This window comes from Typopeltis vanoorti, chromosome 1 (assembly GCF_054136105.1).
Source record: "Typopeltis vanoorti isolate ZY-2024b chromosome 1, IOZ_Tvanoo_1.0, whole genome shotgun sequence".
NCBI classification, from domain to species: Eukaryota; Metazoa; Arthropoda; class Arachnida; order Uropygi; family Thelyphonidae; genus Typopeltis; species Typopeltis vanoorti.
Window position 1 is genome coordinate 74,553,783 of NC_143549.1, and position 19,006 is coordinate 74,572,788.

Below are 19,006 nucleotides of genomic sequence, written 5' to 3' on the forward strand. Positions count from 1 at the left end.
GAAAGATGACTTTTTCCTTCTGCAAACTGGGTTTTTTCTCACGAATTTTTTCATCTATTCTGATTAGATGATTGGAATAATATTCCCTGGTTATTGTTTTACTCTTTTCAAAATAATTAATAAACAAAATGCCTTTAGCATCCCAAAACACCGATGCCATGACCTTTCCTGCCGATGGAACCGACTCTGTCTTCTTTGGCACTGAACAATCGGATTCTGTCCACTGTTTTGACTGCTGTTTGGATTCTGCTGGGTAATAGTGAATCCAAGTCTCATCTATAGTAATAAATTGATACACAAAATCAGTTTTATTCTTGTTAAAACACTCCAAGCACTGTTCAGAGATTTTCATGCGAGTGAGTTTTTGATCTTCTGTAAGCAAGAGTGGCACCCATCTTATGCAAAGCTTTTTCATTTGCAATTCTTCATGCAAAATATATCCTACATGTTATTTTGAAATGCCTATAGTCTCAGCAATTTCACACACTTGGACTCGCAGATCATCCAATACCATATCATGCACTTAATCAATGATTTCTAGTGTTTTTACACTTTTTGGACATTCTTCACATGGATCATCTTCAAGGCTGGTACAGCCACATTTAAACTTGGCCAGCCCATTTCTTAATTGTCAAAAATGAAGGAGAGGAGTGCCCATAAACTTTTATGAACTTCGAATTTCTTTTGGCATTAAACCTTCTTTTACAAAGAATTTTATAACCACATGATACTCAATTTTATCCATTTCAATTGATACAGATAACACCTTTGCTTCAGACAGCTGTATAAAACAAACTACTCGAGAGAATGAATTTGCAATTCCACATGGGTACTTATGACAGATGTACCAATTTAGAAAAAAAAATCTTGCCGATAGTGTTGCCATCTATGGTCGAGGAGGAAAACTTTTCCTCATGGTATCAATTTTCCTGCTAGCAATAGTGTACCAGCAGCTATTCTTGCACAAAACAAGTGAATATATATCAATCCCTCCCTCCCCTACAGATACACACACACACACAAGAAAAGGTTGCAAAACCTATAGCATATCAGTGTCATATATGTATTGGGGGGGGGGGGGGGGAGAATTGAAATATACATGGATATATATCACTGAAATTTTTTTTGGAACATTGCAGAAGATGAAGGAGATTGGTATAATGAATAGACTAGTGTATACATGTGGCCCAAGGAGAAACCTGCTAAACTTCAGGGATAATTCTTGAGTGAATTTATGCAATTTGTGATTGCATTGGAAGAAGGTCATCACTACAGAACTGTAGAAAAGATAAGCTTAATTTTTAATAATAAGACCTTGTATACATTTATGACAGATTTATTTTTTTTAATTATTTTGAGAGGGCACTAGCTTCATCTTGATTATCGGATACACAGTACACAGCACAGCTAAGTAATTATTTTTTAGTAGATATTATTGAAATTGTTATATATATTTGGTGATATTTTGTTTCTTTTGACTGTGTAGTTAAGTCATGTTGTTTTAGTCATCTATGATTAAGTGATGTTCTTTTCAGAATTGTTTTTCGTTATGGCACCAATACGCACGAGAAAAATGGTGACCAAGACATCGATGTTGGCGAATATCAATGCGCAAGATTTAGTTTAATGTATTGTGTGTCTGATGTATTCGTTGCCAACAGTGAATGGTTTGTGGTATGAGAGCGAGAATGGAGAAAATATTTGTCGGAAATGTTTTGTAGAATATAAGAAATGTGAATCACAAAAGAAAAAAGTGATTGATAATAAGGATATAAAGCAGGATTGTCAAGGTGTTGTGGAGAATGCAGTAGTGGAAGCAGTGAGTGATAGTGCACAAAATATGAGAGTTTAAAGGAAGTGGTTGAAAGTAATGTGGATGATGAGATGCTAACATGTAAAGAAATTCCATGCTTATGAGGACTCCTTCACAGGACAAAACGTGAGCTCATTTTGGCGAATGGTAAGGAAGGACAGAACATGAAAGACTGAATGGGGAAAGCTTAAAAGTGAGAGAGACTGAGAGAAAAGAAATAGTATTGTGTAGGGATTTGATGATTAACAGGTGTACTTAATGAGAAAGCAATGAAATTATGTTTTCCAGATGCAAAGATAAAGGATGTTAGTGATGCTGTGAGTATGCAGAAGAATGGAGCGAATTAGTTGATTGTATTGGCTGGCACAAATGATTTGAAAGGTGAGAAATATGGAATGAGAGAAGATATCAAAGAGTTGTTAGTGAAAGCAAAAATGAAGAGCAAGAAAGAAAAGAAAAGATTGCCTCGGTATGATAGTACAGAACTGAGAAGAAAGGCCATGATTGCCGATGAGTCAATGAGAAGATTGTTCAAGAAGAATGGTGTGCAGTTTATTGATGTATGGAAAGAGTTTGATGGATGAAAGGACTTGTATATGCCTGACAGAATGCATTTGAATGGTTTTGGAGTTAATGTCTGGATAAAGTGTTGTTTAGTGAGAGTGTGGTAGTGCAAAACCAGAGAAACTGAGATATTAGGGAGGATGAAATCTAGCATGTGTCTGGCCACCCCTGTGAGAAACGAGCATGGGTACAGTAATGATTATGCAATGCCAAATGGGATTTCACAGGTCTCCAATTTAAATAGGTTCATAATGACATTACACAAGGGTAACTATGGATACAAAGAGATGTTGAAATGCATGTAGATCATAGGTTCCCAAAGTGGGCGGTACTGCCCAACAGTGGGCGCTGAAGCCTTTTAGGGGAAGGCTATAGTGGGATCAGAAATTTGATCCCACTATAGCCCCACTAGACCGCTAGACAGCCTGAACACCACCAAATGGGTGGTGTTCAGGCAGTCTAGTGGTTGGTGGCTTTTTATAGAAGAAATTAATAACATATATTTAAAAATTGATTATTTTCGTGATTTTGCGATTAGATAATCATTTAAAATTTAAATATTGCGTTTTAATTCATCTTATGCCCGTCTTACATGATCAATTTTTTTTTATCAATTTTCTATTTCATTATTTAATCATTTGAAAATTTACCATGTCAGATAGCAATAGATGTCAATTTTCTATGTCAATGAGAAAATAGAGCATGTATATATGTGTGTATAATAGGTTATGTTTACAGTAGCAAATATATTCGTTATATTTCATTTCAAAATATATATAAAATATATAAAACACTTTTCTAATTGATTTGTACAAAAATAAACCCAATTTTATATAATTTAATATTGCGAGTAAAAATAATAATGGCAAGAAAGAAATAAAATCGTAAATTTTTGTTAGCCAAGCTAGTACTAACTTATATTGCTAACTAGAAGGAAAAAACAAAGCAAATATTATTCGAAATTCATTATACTGTTTTCTGTGGTTATGTTTTGTAGGTTTGTTGTTTATATCTTGTGTAATTATTTTATTTATTAATTATTATTTATAATTATTCGGACAATGTTGTGGTCGGACGAACAAAATGCACTTGTGTGCAAAATAAAAAATCGAACGTGTCATACAGGATATTTTAACTTCTATTTTTTTATATACTTAAAAAAATTATTCAATTTTTGCTATTGTAAAAATTGATCGTGCCATACAGGCTTTAGTCTACCCATGCAGTAGATGAGTCTTAACTAGTAGTATGTCAGTGAACTATTATGTAGGTAATCCACTCAATTCACCATGTTTTGACAGGAATATGGGTGCTTGCAGTGACTTGTTCAAAGCACGAGTAAGATAGTATCACAAGCAAGTCAATGCATGCAAGTCGATTCGGGCTAGATTTCAAATCTATAAATACCAGTGGTTTAGGAATAAGTTTCATTATTTTTTGTGTGCTTTCCAACAATCATCAGTCGAAAGTGTGATAGATAAGTGGAGTCATACAAAGTGTAAATTAAATCTTTTATTTTGTGAATATTTTTGCAAATTTTATTACTTCATTATGTCTGAATATAAGAATAAATGTCGACAGTACAGTATTAGCTATTTGAAATATGGTTTTATTCAAACTGTTATAATGGGGGGGGGGGAGTATTTTCACAGACAATCACAAACATCCATGCCCATGGCAGGATTCGAACCCACAGCTTTTTGGCTGGAGAGCGGATACGCTAACCACTTTGCCAAACAGGCTGGCAAAATATGTTGTTGGGTACTGCTATAGACCAGGGAGTCCACATGAAGATGCCATATATCAGCAAATCAGCACAATGAGTATAGATCAAACAATTATTATGGAAGACTTTAACTATGGGCCATCGATTGGAAGGAGGAAAGGGGCATAGCACGATGGAAGTGGGTTTTTATACAGTTGCTAAGGGATAATTACATGAAACAACATGTTATAGAGGTAGACAAGTGGTTTGAAGATGTTGGATCTGATAATAGCATCAGATGTATCCATAACCAAGGTAGATACCCTGTTTCCAACTGGGGGAGAGTGATCGTGTGGTCTTGTTCTGGGAAGTTGCAAAACACGTGGACTTCTCTGTCAAGAAGGGGTTTAATTGATTATGAGAGACTCAGGAGTCATCTTGGAACAGTGCTACGTCTTGAGAAGCTACAAGAAAAGAATGTCAGTAGTGTATGCAAGTGGTCACAGATTGTTTGAGGGCAGCAGTATCAGACTGCATATCCAAGGTCAGGAGGTTAAACCAAGTTGGAATTAAGTGGATTAGTAAGGATAAGAGCTACAAAAAAAAAAAAAAAAAAACATTATGGATGAAATATGAAGGAAAAAAGAGATCAGCATACTCATGAGCAGTACAAAGTACAAGCTAAAAGGGTGATAGTATGGCAGTGAAGGCTAATCAGACTACGACAGAGAGAGAGAGAAAGAGAGAGAATTAGCCAAAAGGCCAAAGTTAAACCAAAAGAGTTTTTTTGTTATGTAGCATAGCAAGTAACAGGAAAAATGACTATGGTAGAATGACTTTAAACAATGCTCATGGTAGGAAGGTGACTGAAACCAAAAGAAATAGTTGAGTTGCTGAGTGATCATTTTGCAGGTGGTGGTTAAAGTTATCTAGGCGGTGATATTACAGCTGCTGATGTTACAGATGTTAAAGAGATGCATATCAACATTGAGATAGATGAACAGGAGGCATTCAGAATATTAAAAAATATGAATGTGAACATACCAGTGGGACTGAATGGCATATCAGCCTACATACTACTGAATGTGCAAGAGAATTTGCCTCTGACAAAGCTCTTCAATCTAAATCTCATCTCTGGCATGGTTCCAAGGGAGTGGAAAGAGGGTAAAATAGTAACCATTGCATAAAGGTGGCTCCAGGACAGAGGTAGCAAATGATAGACCAATTAATATATTCAGAGTCAATGTTAAACGTTGATGAAACTTTGGAAAAAGTTTTTGGAAATGTTGGTGAAAGGTAAAATGTAAAACAGTAGGTGGACAGGGATGCAATACTCTATAGTGGGTAGTATGGCTTTATAAAGAGTAGGTCCTGTCTTAGTAACTTACTCACATTTTATAATAAATGTGACAGCAGAAATGGATACAATGCTCAACTTTGCCAAGACATTTGACAGAATAGCACATGGAAATATATCACAAAAACTGGAGAGCATGGGAATGGATATGAGGCTAGTAACATGGATAGGCAGATGGCTGACAGATAGACATTAGAGAGTAGTATATGATGGAGTGGAGTCTAGGAGAATGATGGTGACAAGTGGAGTACCTCAGGATTCAGTACTAGGGCCATTATGCTTTCATTATTATATCAATGACATAGGGAAAGATATAAGAGGGGATATTCAGTTGTTTGCTGCTGATGATGCAAAACTGGAGAGAGAGAGAGCAATAGCTTATAAAGGTGATGTAGGTATCCTGCAGGATGATTTAAATAAATCCATTGGGGCCAAAGGATAATAATTGTCATTTTAATGTTGAAATGTGATGTTATGTACTTTGGGTTGAAAAGGTTGCATATGGTGTATCATATTCATGGTATTGGTTTGAAGGAAATTGATGAGACTAGGGAGACTAGGTGAAAATGGTGGACAAAGAGTTGAAGTTCAGAGGGCAAATTGCAAAAGCTAGTTCAACAAATTACTTGGATGTTGAAAAAATATGCTAACAAATAAAGATAAGGAAGTTATAATCCCTCTTTATAAGACTGTGATTCAGCCACATCTTCACTACTTGTACAGATTTGGTCACCTGGATTTCTTGGGGATCAGGAAGTGGTCAAAAAGATTAAGAGATGAGTGACCAAGATGGTGACAGGTTTGTGGAATACTCCTATGAGGATAGGTTGAAGGTGAAGGTTACAAAGTTTAGTTCAGTGATGGCGAACCTTTTTACCCAGGTGTGTCAAACTTTTTTTTTTTTTTTAAATATTGACGTTGTTGATGTGCCACTTGTATGCATGCATTATAAATGTAACTACATAATCGTAGATGGTGACTTATACATATCATATTAGGCTATTTATTTAATAGGACATCGATATAAAATCTATGAATTCATATTATACAATTAATTTAATAAACTGAAATTACAAACTTACATTACATTTAATGACTTTTCTGTTGCTGACTACTAGTAGAAAGTTCTTTCAATGAACAAACCTACCTTCACCTTAACTGAGAGCCATCTTACATGATTTATCGCAGTTTTTTCATCAGAATACCAATATTTTTCAACATCCAAGGTGTGTCACCTGAAACCCTCAAGTGTGTCAGTGCTGACATGCGTGTCATAGCGCCATCACTGGTTTAGTTGATATGCAGAAAAGATGGGGGGGTGACATGATAGAAACGTTTAAGATAAAGGGGTTTTATACAATGGATGCAAGTGAAATTTAAGTTGCTGTTTGAAATTTAAGTCAGAGGACTAGAGACCATACGTGGAAGTTGTGTAAGAGTGTGGTTAGTGGAGGTGTGCAGACCAGAATCGCCTGTGAATTCCCTGATGGTGAATGGATTCAAGGAGAGGTATGATAGGACTTGTGTGTATGATGGTTGATTTGGTGTCCTGCAATGAGTCTCTGGACTCCATGAAGATGATGTAAATAATAATAACTATGTGAGTACCAGTGTTTGCTTGAATTGGTTTAATATTTTGTGAAGTTTTTTTTTTATTGTTACATCTTGTTCCTCACTGATATTGTGGTTGCTGCTATATGTACATTGTCCCCCATCATTCAAAAACTACATTCCAGACAGCAGACTATTGGATTTTATAACCAGCTACACTTTGTTATGTCTCCTCCCATCAATTAAAAATGGAGTAGGTGAGAAATGTCAGCTTCAACAGCAGAAACTGACAGAGGATGAAGTGGATTGCAATGGATGTGTCTAACTGTTGCTGAAAGAGGGAAACAGATGTGGTGAGGATGGATGTGGGTGGAATGATGAGTGAGTGAACAGAGATATTAGCAAGCTTGAGAAGAAGATAGTTAATACAAAGAGAAAAGGGTTGGGGGTTGATAAGTCAAAAGAATGAGAGATCAATCAGGAGGAAGTGAGTGGTGATAACGAGAGAGAGATGGACAGAGATTTGATCATTTAGAATACGCAATATAGAATAGAAGAAGAAATCTTGCCTGGGGCAATGAAAGACAGTGTAATGAGATACTATGGTACAGTAGCACACTCAGGGTTTAATCTGGGGGGGGGGGGGGTGAGTTGAGTAGACGATTTGAGAATACACACTACACATCGCATACGACCTATGACTGAGCATCTGCAATGATTGCTAATTCATAAGTGGTATAGAAATAGAAGACCCAACACAACATAAATTTTAAAAAAATTGAATTTTATTAATTAGGAAAAGATTTTTGGAAAATTTTCGAGTGTTTTTTCCCTTTTTCTTTGGGGGAACCCTTGCCCCCCCCCCCCCCCCGGATGCACCACTGCTATGGTAATAAAATACTAAAATTTGCCAACTTCATTAGCTGAGTGGATAGTGTACCTGCTCTTTAATCAAAAGGCTTTAGGTTGAAATCCTACCATGCATATAAATATTTGTGAATGTAGGAGACCATTACCATTCTTACTTGAAGACTTGAAATAGAGTCATAAAATTGCATGTTAGATCTCCAGAAAGAAGTTTATAGATTATGTCAAAAAATAAAATACATAAAAAATGAAAAGAAAAAACCATGTCCTGTTCATAATACTAAGTATTTCAGTTTACAACCTTCACAGAAGGATTTGAATGAAGTATCCTTATTATTATTACATCCTCCATGGAGTCGACAGGCTCATTGTGGGAGGTTCATTCAACTGACAACATATTTATCATATAGAATTTTAAAATCCTTAACACTCCTCGCATTAACCTCACATTCTGGTAATGTGTTCCATTCACTGGCAATTCTCCATGTAAAAAATCTACTCCTCACCCCCCCCCCCTTCACCTCACTTTTACATAACTTCCAGGAATAACCTCTGGTTCTTCCCCTCTCACCTTCTACTCTTTTTATAATCTCCTCTGGATTAATCTGATAAAATACTCTCACTAACTTAAATGTCTCTGTCATATCACCTCTCTTTCTCCTATCCACCAAACTCTGCAATCCACAGATTTCTTCAACCTTTCTCCATAGCCAGCATTCCAAACTCCTGATATTGTCTTAGTCACTTGTCTCTGGACCCTCTCCAATGTTCCTACATCACACTGAAAACCAGGTGACCAGATCTGAGCACAAATGTTATCTGACCAATGCATTATACAGTGGCACAACCACTTTGTTATCCTTGCATGTTAGAGTACTTCTTATCATAACAGCACTATGATGTGCAGCCTTTGCAACACTATCAATATACCCTCTCTAAACTTTAGTCTACTGTCAATCATCACTCCCAAATTTCTAATCTCATTCACTTCCTGTATTATGCCACCATCAATATAGTACAGAGCCTTATATTTCTGCACTCCAAAATGCAACACCCTGCACTTATTGATATTAAAACTACAACTCTTTTTGTCCAAGTAAAAAGTCTTTTCAAATCTTTCTGAAGGTATTTAACATCAGCAGTGCTACTTATAAATCTTCCCAACTCTTTGCATCATCAGCAAATTACTGAAGATCCCCAGTCAGTCCACATGACATATTGTTTACAAACAAGTTAAACAGCAAGGTTCCAAGAACAGAACCATGGGCATGTCACTGGTTACCCTTCTTTTTTGAGACACTGCTCCATCATACACAATATGATGCCATCGTTCAGAGAGTTAATCTCTGATCCAGTGGTTCTTAATCAGTGTTCCCCAGAAAACTTGTGTGCTGAGAACTGGTTACATGACCCAGTTCTGAGTGTAATTGGTGTTTGCAGGAGGGGTGGGTGGGGAGGAGTGTCTCTTTTACAGTCATTCAGTGATGTATGTTTGGTTTGTGTGTTGTCTAACATCGTAATATCGCACAGTCCATTTTCAATGCGTATTTAGTTTGTGGGTTGTCTTAGTAGCACAATGGATAAATTTATTATTAAATGAAAATATGATTCTGAGGCAAATATTAATGATGGGACAAGTACAACTGGAAGTAGTAGTAATGATGTTGCTGAAAATATATCTCATACAGAAGATGCATTATACGTAATAAAAAAAGAAAAAATTAATAGATAATATTTGGATGAATATTTAAGTTGTAGTTTTACATGGACCAGTGAAGAAGAATGTCCTATGTCCCAGTGTCTTGTATGCTGGCAAAAACTATCCAATAGTGCAATAGTTCTTGCTAAGTTGAAACGCCACTTTACTACAAAGCATGCCAATATTGCTTCAAAAACTAAAGATTATTTCAAGAGATTGTTGGACAGCAAGTTAAATAAGTAAAATATTTTGAAAAGACTTAAAATTTCTGATAAGGCATAACTTGCATCATATACGGTAGCCGAATTAATTGTTAAAATTAAAACCACATACTACAGCAGAGTCTTTTATTTTAGCAGCATGTTCTGAAATAGTAAACATTATGTTTGGTGTCAAAGCAAAAACGGAAATTATAAAAATTTCTCATTTGGACGATACAATAAAAAATAAAATTAAAGATATGTCAGATGATTTTGGGAAAATAGTTACCAATAAACTTTCCAAACAACATTTTGCTTTACAAATTGATGAGTCTACTGACATTAGCAGTAAAGCTCATATACTAGGATTCATTCATTTCATTAATGAAAATCAAATAGTGAATCAATTTTTATGCTGCAGAGAACTTAGCGAATGTACAACAGGACAAGAGATTTTTGACTCTATTACATCATATTTAGAAAATTTTAAAATTTCATGGGAGCGGTATGTAAGAATTTGTACGGATGGTGTTCCATCAATGGTAGGCTCTATTAAATGATTTGTTATCCTTGCAAAGAAAATAAACCCAAATATTATATCTATGCACTGTTTTTTGCACAGAGAATCCCTAGTTTCAAAAACATTATCGGCAATATTAAAACCTGTACTAGACCAGGTTGTAAATATGGTAAATTACAACAAGTTAAGATCTTTAAAAGCACGCCTTTTTTAAAAAACTTTACATATCTATGGAAGTCAAGTACAAATCTTTGCTTCAGCACACTGAAATAAGATGGTTATCAGGGATAAAGTGCTATTCCGAATTTTAGAATGAACTTAAGAATGAATTGGCCTTTTTTTCAAATTGAATGTAGAGATGCTTTTGTAAAATGTATTTAAAATGATATTTGGTGTGCTAAAATGGCATATTTAGCTGATATTTTTAATTACTTAAATAGTGTTAATACAAGTATCCAAGGAAAAAATGAAAATATTTTGATATCCACTGACAAATTGTCAGCTTTTCAGAAAAAAGTCTCTTTTCAGAAAAACCGCATATCAGGGAAAAAACCAGTAGATAATGTTTCCTTCGCTCCATAATAAAAATGTCGAGGAATTATTTCTGTTATAACAGAACATTTAATAATATTGAAGAAAAGATTTCAAGTTACTTTCCTTCCTTAAATACACAATTATGACTGGATACGAAATCCATTTGGCTTTGTTAATACATCGAGTTGTGAGTTTTCTTTACAAGAAGAAGAACAATTAGTTAAATTTGTCCACAGATCATACTCTAAATGAAAATTTTTTTGATATAACTCTTGAGGAATTTTGGATTTTTGTCCAAATCGAATAACCAGCTCTCTACACAAGGGCACTGAAAATTTTGTTACAATTTTCAACATCATATTTGTGTGAGCTCGGTTTCTCAATATTAACCAATATAAATATGACCATTCCAGTTTCTCCTGATCCTGACTCTGATTTGCATTCCACCTCTCCCATCCTCATCTTTCTGCATTACATCACCTTGTGCTGCTGCAACCACATCTTCAATCTCATATCCATCTTCCTACTGTTGTATAATCTGTTTAGCTGTGAAATCCTGCTTCACAAGTAGATTCTAATCATTTACTACATTAACTTCTTGACTCTGTGCCTTCTCAGAAAACAACACACTTTAAGTGCCCAACACCAAACCCATCAAGTGCAATCCATCAACTTTAAACCATTTCGACTTTCCTTCAAATTCACTCCACAGATTTACAAACTGAACCATCTTTTCATTATCTCCACTCTCCTTTTCAATTCACTATTATCATATCTGGGCAACACGCCTATGTCTTTCCCAACAATACTATTCTTCTTTACCTGCTGCAACTACTCCCTCAAGTTTCTATCAACATTCTTTATCTCCCCAACCAAGTCATTTGTGCCCATGACTACCACTAATTTTGATGCCTGGTATTTTCTTTTCTGCAATGCATCAGTTATTTCTTCATTTTTCCACCAGGAAAGCATATTTTGTGCACTTTATTAGTAATTACACTTCTAATGATCAAGTCTCCCCCATGACAGGATTATGACTAGGTTTCTTGCATATAGAGGCTTCTCGTCAACTAGACGTGTAATGAATGATGAAAACAAGATAATGAAGTTAAAGATCATGTGAGTGAACAGTAGAGCAGACCAGGTGAGACTGATGTGGCTTTGAAAAGTGAGAATGAGAGAACAGGAATGCAAGTTGGACAGGGAAATGATTGGGCCAAAGGGTTTATGTAGACGTGGTGTAAGGAGAATGGATTTTGAAAGTAATAATGAAAGCATGTATGTGGGTGGTCAGCATAGGAATGAAATGGCCTGGAACACATATGGTATATATTACAGAAGGTGAGCAGACAGGAGCAAGTGAGGTCATAGATGGGGGAAACATGAGTAGGATGTTATAGACCAAGAAATGAATTATGTTTATTTATGAATGTCATGAGTATCAGAAATAAAGAAGATGAAACTGTTACACTGATTGAGTTTTTGTGTCCAAAAATAGTTGGAAAAAAGTGAAACATGGTTGGATAAGAATGACATCTTAATGGCAATAGAAATGGAGAGACATGATGTTTTTTGTGAAGATAGGAAAGGCAAGAAGGGTAGAGGGTGCTGCTAATGATATCAGAGGAATTATGTCTGCACAAGAAGAAACAAGTGGCAGTGGTTGTGAAACAGTATGGTGTGAAGTGGAGGTTGACAGAATGATATATTTTGTTTGATGTTGCTACTGGCCATGGAATGTGGAAACAAAGAAATGCATAGTCATCTTGACCAAGAAATGAGCAAGCAAAGGGTGATTTCAATTACAGCAATATTGATTGGAATGAAAAGATAGCATCAGGAATAAGGAGAATGAATTTCTTCAGTTCTTAAGGGAAGTCAATATGTAATGGAGGGTCAGTACCGTGAACAGGGTGTAGCATATAGGCAGCCTGCCTCACTGCGCAGCTTAATAAGGATGCTCATTTGGCCATATTGCGGCAGGCGGCTTCGCTACACGAACAATTCCTGTTAGCGTAGCAAGTGCAGAAAGAAGTTTTTCCAAGCTTAAACTGATTAAAAATTATTTGTGAACAGCAATGGCCCAAGAAAGATTGGTTGGTCTAGCAACTATATCAACAGAGGCAGACATAACTTATAATTTAAATTTAGAAGAGCTTATAAACAGTTTAATTGTGCGATATCTCCGTAGAGCAAACATTTAATTAATATATTAGGTAATTGTTTTGCATTAATGTTTCTCTTGTAATAAACACAAAATAGCAATTAGAGATTTTTTTATACTTTTGTCTTATAATCCATCAGGAGCGATATTTTATTGTTTGTCTTAGGACACAATCTAATCTGGCGATGGCACTGTGGAAGTTACAAGAGGGTTAAGTCTTCCATTCAGGTTATATCATCAGAGGTGTGATTGTGAATGGAGTTCCTAACTGTCCCCTGGTTGGTGAGAGTGACCATCAAGTAGCTTGCAGCCAATCATAAGAGAACTTTGATAAAAAAAAAGGATATATGTTGAACTGAAAGGCTAGTGATTATGAAAAGCTTAGGACATAAACTGGGAGCCATAGAGTGGAAAAAGGAATTGAGTAGTAAGGATATAGACAATATGTGGGCATTGATCAACAGCTAACTGAGGCATGTGCAGATGTATTCCAAAGGGCAAAAAGGTCAAACAAGGTAAGAGTAAAATGTATGAATGAAGGGATTAAAATCTGGAAGAAGGCACTGTAGAGGCAACACAAGATGAACATTGGTAATAATCAGTTACAAACATTCATAAATGTATGAAGAGTACAAAGAGTAGGCAAGGAATGTGATTCAGTTGGTAATGACAGTAAAAGAGCAGTATGAAAAGAAATTAACCAATCAAGCTAAGCAAAATCCTAGTGAGTTCTTTCAATATGTGAAAAGTAGAAGAAAAAAATGACAACAGGGGAATGATCCTAGTTGATTACACTGGCAGATTTGTAACCAATGCAGAGGATTTATTAGAAGTATTCAATGATCAGTTTATCTGTGTATTTCATCCTTGTGAAGGCAACATCATGAGCAGCTAGAGTATAGAGGGTATGGAGGAGGAGGAACTCATGATGAATAAGCAGAAAGTATATGAAGAATTAAGTAAACTCAATGTTAATAAGCCAATGACAGTATACATTGACACATGTTTTGAAGCAATGCTCTATGGAATTAAAGGCACTTTTTGTACACAGTTTAACATAGTCTTAAAATAATACAAGTCCCCAGGAAATGGAAGGTGGGAAAAATTGTCCCACTGCACAAAAGTAGGGAGATAAGACTGAGACTACAAATTTTAGGGTAATATGTGTCTGAAGTTGGCATTGTTTAGTGTTAGAGAAGTTAGTGAAGACTAGGATATAGAAATGGGTTGATAATAGCATTATTCTTTATAATAGTCTGCTATGGGGAGGTCATGTTTTAGCAGTCTCTGCTTGCATATTATAAGGTAGCAAATTCAATAAAGGTGATTTATATACAGTGGTGTACTTGGATTTTTCAAAGTTCTACGAGAGACTGCCACATGACAAGCTAGTAGCTAAATTGAAACAGATGGAATTAATAACAGTCTAGTGAGTTGGAAAGCTGATTGACTTTCTGATAGGTATCAGACAATCAATCCAAAGAGGAAGAACACTAGTAGAGTGCCATTGGGATCTGTTTTGGGAACATTATTGTTTAACTTGTATGTTAATGAGATTGGTAACTAGATTAACTGGAAATACGCAGCTGTTGTGTTTTAAAATAAATGTTTAACATGGCAGTCAAGCTTGCAATTGTGATAACTCCATACTGGTTAGAAATTTGAGCCATGTGGTTATAACATTTTTTTTTTAAATTAAAATTACTCAGGAATTAACCCCTGAAGCTGTTTCAGTATTCCTCTCAGGCATGCTGCATAAGCATTATGAAAAAACTTACTTTGAATAAACTTTTCCAAGTCAGAAAAACTCTCCATCCACTCAAGATCTGAAAAAAATACAGTAAAAATAACTAGATGACATTTTAAAAACATAGTTTCATCACAAATACTAATAGCAAAACTTAGTAGAAATGGAGCTTTCCCAATATATCAACCTAACATAGCTAATAAATATGATAAGTAACTGAAGCCTTTTAGGCTCTATATTTTATTATTATGATAAGTAAAATTATAAATTAAATAACAGTACATCAGGTGGTAAGGCTTATACATTGATATTCATACTTTTAAGGACTACATTAGGTTCCACCACTATGACCATTCAGGACTCACAGACCATACTTTGAAAAATAACACCTTTTTCCATCATATTGAAAGTTTATTTTTCACTAGGTTAGAATATAATATAATAAATTTAGTTTAATCCTTTATCCCAGTGAGAGCAAACAAAGTTTGCACCTGAAAATATCTTCAGGAATGAATATAGTGTTGTACTATCTTACCTTGATAAGTAGTACAACACCAGGCAACTCGTAGCAAAGGTGGAGCAAGCTACCAACACTCCTATCCCAGTATCTCCTATAATGCACAACACATCTCCTTGTGGATATGTATACTGTTATGCATTAAGGGATTGGCCACTACCCAGACTAGTTTCGACCTTTAATGAGGTCTCTTCAGTGGGAGCCAGGCCCAGAGTTGGAGATACTGGGCAGAAGCAGTAGCAAGGTCATCTTTACCTATAGGAGTTGCCAAAAGGTTTGCCACCTTTTTTTTTTTTTTTTTTATTAAATTACTCTGGATTTAGAGATAGATGTTGAAAGTTTATTTTTCACTAGGTTAGAATATAATAAATTTAGTTTAATCCTTTATCCCAGTGAGAGCAAACAAAGTTTGCACCTGAAAATATCTTCAGGAATGAATATAGTGTTGTACTATCTTACCTTGATAAGTAGTACAACACCAGGCAACGCATAGCAAAGGTGGAGCAACCTACCAACACTCCTATCCCAGTATCTCCCATAATGCACAACACATCTCCTTGTGGATATGTATACAGTTATGCATTAAGGGATTGGTCACTACCCAGACTAGTTTCAACCTTTATAGAGGTATCTTTATGGGAGATACTGAGATAGGAGAGTTGGTAGCTTGCTCCACCTTTGCTACGAGTTGCCTGGTGTTACTACTTACCAAGGTAAGATAGTACAACACTATATTCAGTCCTGAAGATATTTTCAGGCACAAACTTTGTTTGCTCTCACTGGGATAAAGGATTAAATTAAATTTATTATATTCTAACCTAGCGAAAAATAAACTTTCAACATCTTTCTCTAAATCCAGAGTAATTTAATAAAAAAAGGTGGCAAACCTTTTGGCAACTCCTATAGGTAAAGATGACCTTGCTACTGCTTCTGCCTGGTATCTCCAACTCTGGGCCTGGCTCAGAGTTGGAGCTTTGTTGTACTACTTACCAAGGTAAGCTAGTACAACACTACTTAAATTAAGGGGATATTAAATCCCACATAGTTTTAAAACCGAATAAGAAACTCAAAGATTGGAATCAGAGAGTTTCTTGCCGAATATAGTAAACTATAAAGTATCGGCGACACTAGCGTTAGCAAATGCAAGTGATCCTAGTACGTAGTACAATACCGGACGACTCGTTGCAAAGGTGGGGGAAGTTCAGATCGCTATTCTTAGGTATTTTCCATAATGTAAAAACACATTTCCTAGGAAATGTATGCTGTTATTACATTATGGAGGGAGGTCACTACCCAGACCGGTTTCAGCCTTTTTTGAGGCTTCATCAGTGAGTAGCTAGACCTAATACCAAAGTGTATAGCGAAAAGAACTTATATACTCTGCGAACAAGTTATCCAAACAGGTGCAACCATTAAGTTACTTAAATATAAAGAGCTAATAAGCTTCATTTCGGCAATGAAAACATTACTTAAATTAAATCCCACATAGTTTTAAAACCGAATAAGAAACTCAAAGATTGGAATCAGAGAGTTTCTTGCCGAATATAGTAAACTATAAAGTATCGGCGACACTAGTGTTAGCAAAAAAAAACTATGTGGGATTTAATATCCCCTTAATTTAATTAATGTTTTCATTGCCGAAATGAAGCTTATTAGCTCTTTATATTTAAGTAACTTAATGGTTGCACCTGTTTGGATAACTCGTTCGCAGAGTATATAAGTTCTTTTCGCTATACACTTTGGTATTAGGTCTAGCTACTTACTGATGAAGCCTCAAAAAAGGCTGAAACCGGTCTGGGTAGTGACCTCCCTCCATAATGTAATAACAGCATACATTTCCTAGGAAATGTGTTTTTACATTATGGAAAATACCTAAGAATAGCGATCTGAACTTCCCCCACCTTTGCAATGAGTCGTCCGGTATTATATATATATACTATATATATGGAGTATATATATATACTACGTACTAGGATCACTTGCATTTGCTAACGCTAGTGTCGCCGATACTTTATAGTTTACTATATTCGGCAAGAAACTCTCTGATTCCAATCTTTGAGTTTCTTATTCGGTTTTAAAACTATGTGGGATTTAATATCCCCTTAATTTAAATAATGTTTTCATTGCCGAAATGAAGCTTATTAGCTCTTTATATTTAAGTAGTACAACACTATATTCAGTCCTGAAGATATTTTCAGGTGCAAACTTTGTTTGCTCTCACTGGGATAAAGGATTAAACTAAATTTATTACATTAATATTATTTTTCCATTATAGCTAATATATTAATATTATTTTTTCATTATAGCTAATATATTAATATTATTTTTTTCCATCATAGCTAATATAGATAATACATGAAACTATTCCAGGAATTTACTTCTGTCTTAATAAATCTGGATGCATGGAACTGCCTAAAATCCAGGAAATGCTCATCATCATCAGAGTATAAGCCCAAATGCCAAAAACATTCCATCTAGTCCACTAGGGTGTAGGACTTTAGACCTACCTCTCATTGTCCTTCCTCAGTTTCACTTACCCAATGTAGTGCTTGCATGTGCATAGCTTTCTGTACACTGTTCCTGATGATGGTAATTTGATTTTGCTCAAACATCAAAAGTATTAATTAAAATATTGTAATTCATACATAATTTATGTTGTAATATAAATTAAAGATGCCAAGAAATTATAGGCCCTTCCCATAATGCATAGCATTATACATGTCCATAAGGATATGTGCATCGCATTATGGGATATTAAGGCAATTGACATGAAGTTATTAGCTTCGATAAACAAGTAGTGCAATTGTGAAGTGACTTCACGTGCAAACTTTGTTTGCTTACACTTGGATAAAGGATGAAACCAAGAATATTGGCATCTTTAATTTATAGCATAACCAAGTGAAAAAAAACTTTCAATATGTTGTAATATCCTTATTAAAAATACCAGTATAAATAATATGTGACAGCAAGGCATAGTGGAAATGCAGCTGCCCCTATGTATAACTAACCCCTAAGGCTATAAATTAGTTATTTTTTAATCAACTTCTATGTTTGTATATCTCAGCCACTTGAGGGCCACAATGTGCTTTATATTGGTAAAAGACTGCAGTGAAGGGAAGTACTATTCTGTATAATAATTGCTGATATTGCTTGCATTTCAGCATATTATTATTATTATTTTTGATAATGTAATGTGTCTATGTGATTATTGGCCTTGTGGATTTATTACTGACTTTTTACTGAATTGTTAAATCTTGCCTTGAATGAAACACAATGGTGGTACTTACAGTGCTGGCTCTAGGGGTCCTGATGCCCTGATGCAATTTTAAGTGGAGTGCCCCTTACTTTTTTTTTTTTTTAAATGTACAGGCAACCCTCATATAATGCGGTTTCGATATAACGTGGTCTACAAATTGTAGTAACCCTAGTTCGACACAGTACTCATACAATAGGGTTTTATTATTATTATTATTATTATTATTATTCAGGCCTCCAAGGAGTCAAAAGACTCATCGAGGGAGGTCCTTTCTAAGACAAAGTCTGTCAAGACTCATCGAGGGGAAGTCCCCCTCTGAGAAACACAAAGTTTATCATACCACTCCTTAAACCCACTGACCGTTCTCGCTCCCACCACTCCACCAGGCAATGCATTCCACGGCTCAACCACCCTCCACACAAAGAAACCACTCCTTACCCTCTTGCTCACAGTTTCCTTTCGTAACTTCCAGGGATGGCCTCTTGTCATCACTCCTTCCCGCTGATCAACCA

At 35.5% G+C, this 19,006-nt stretch overlaps 1 protein-coding gene across 1 annotated transcript in view; it reads right to left on the bottom strand.

Moving 5' to 3' along the window:
* Nucleotides 1–19,006, bottom strand: part of LOC150110095 (uncharacterized) — a 279,334-nt gene that overhangs the window by 44,398 nt on the left and 215,930 nt on the right. The window contains exon 6 of the mRNA XM_090391369.1: nt 14,753–14,800. Coding sequence (XP_090247495.1) covers nt 14,753–14,800 — 48 coding nt within the window. The remainder of the gene's footprint in view (nt 1–14,752; nt 14,801–19,006) is intronic.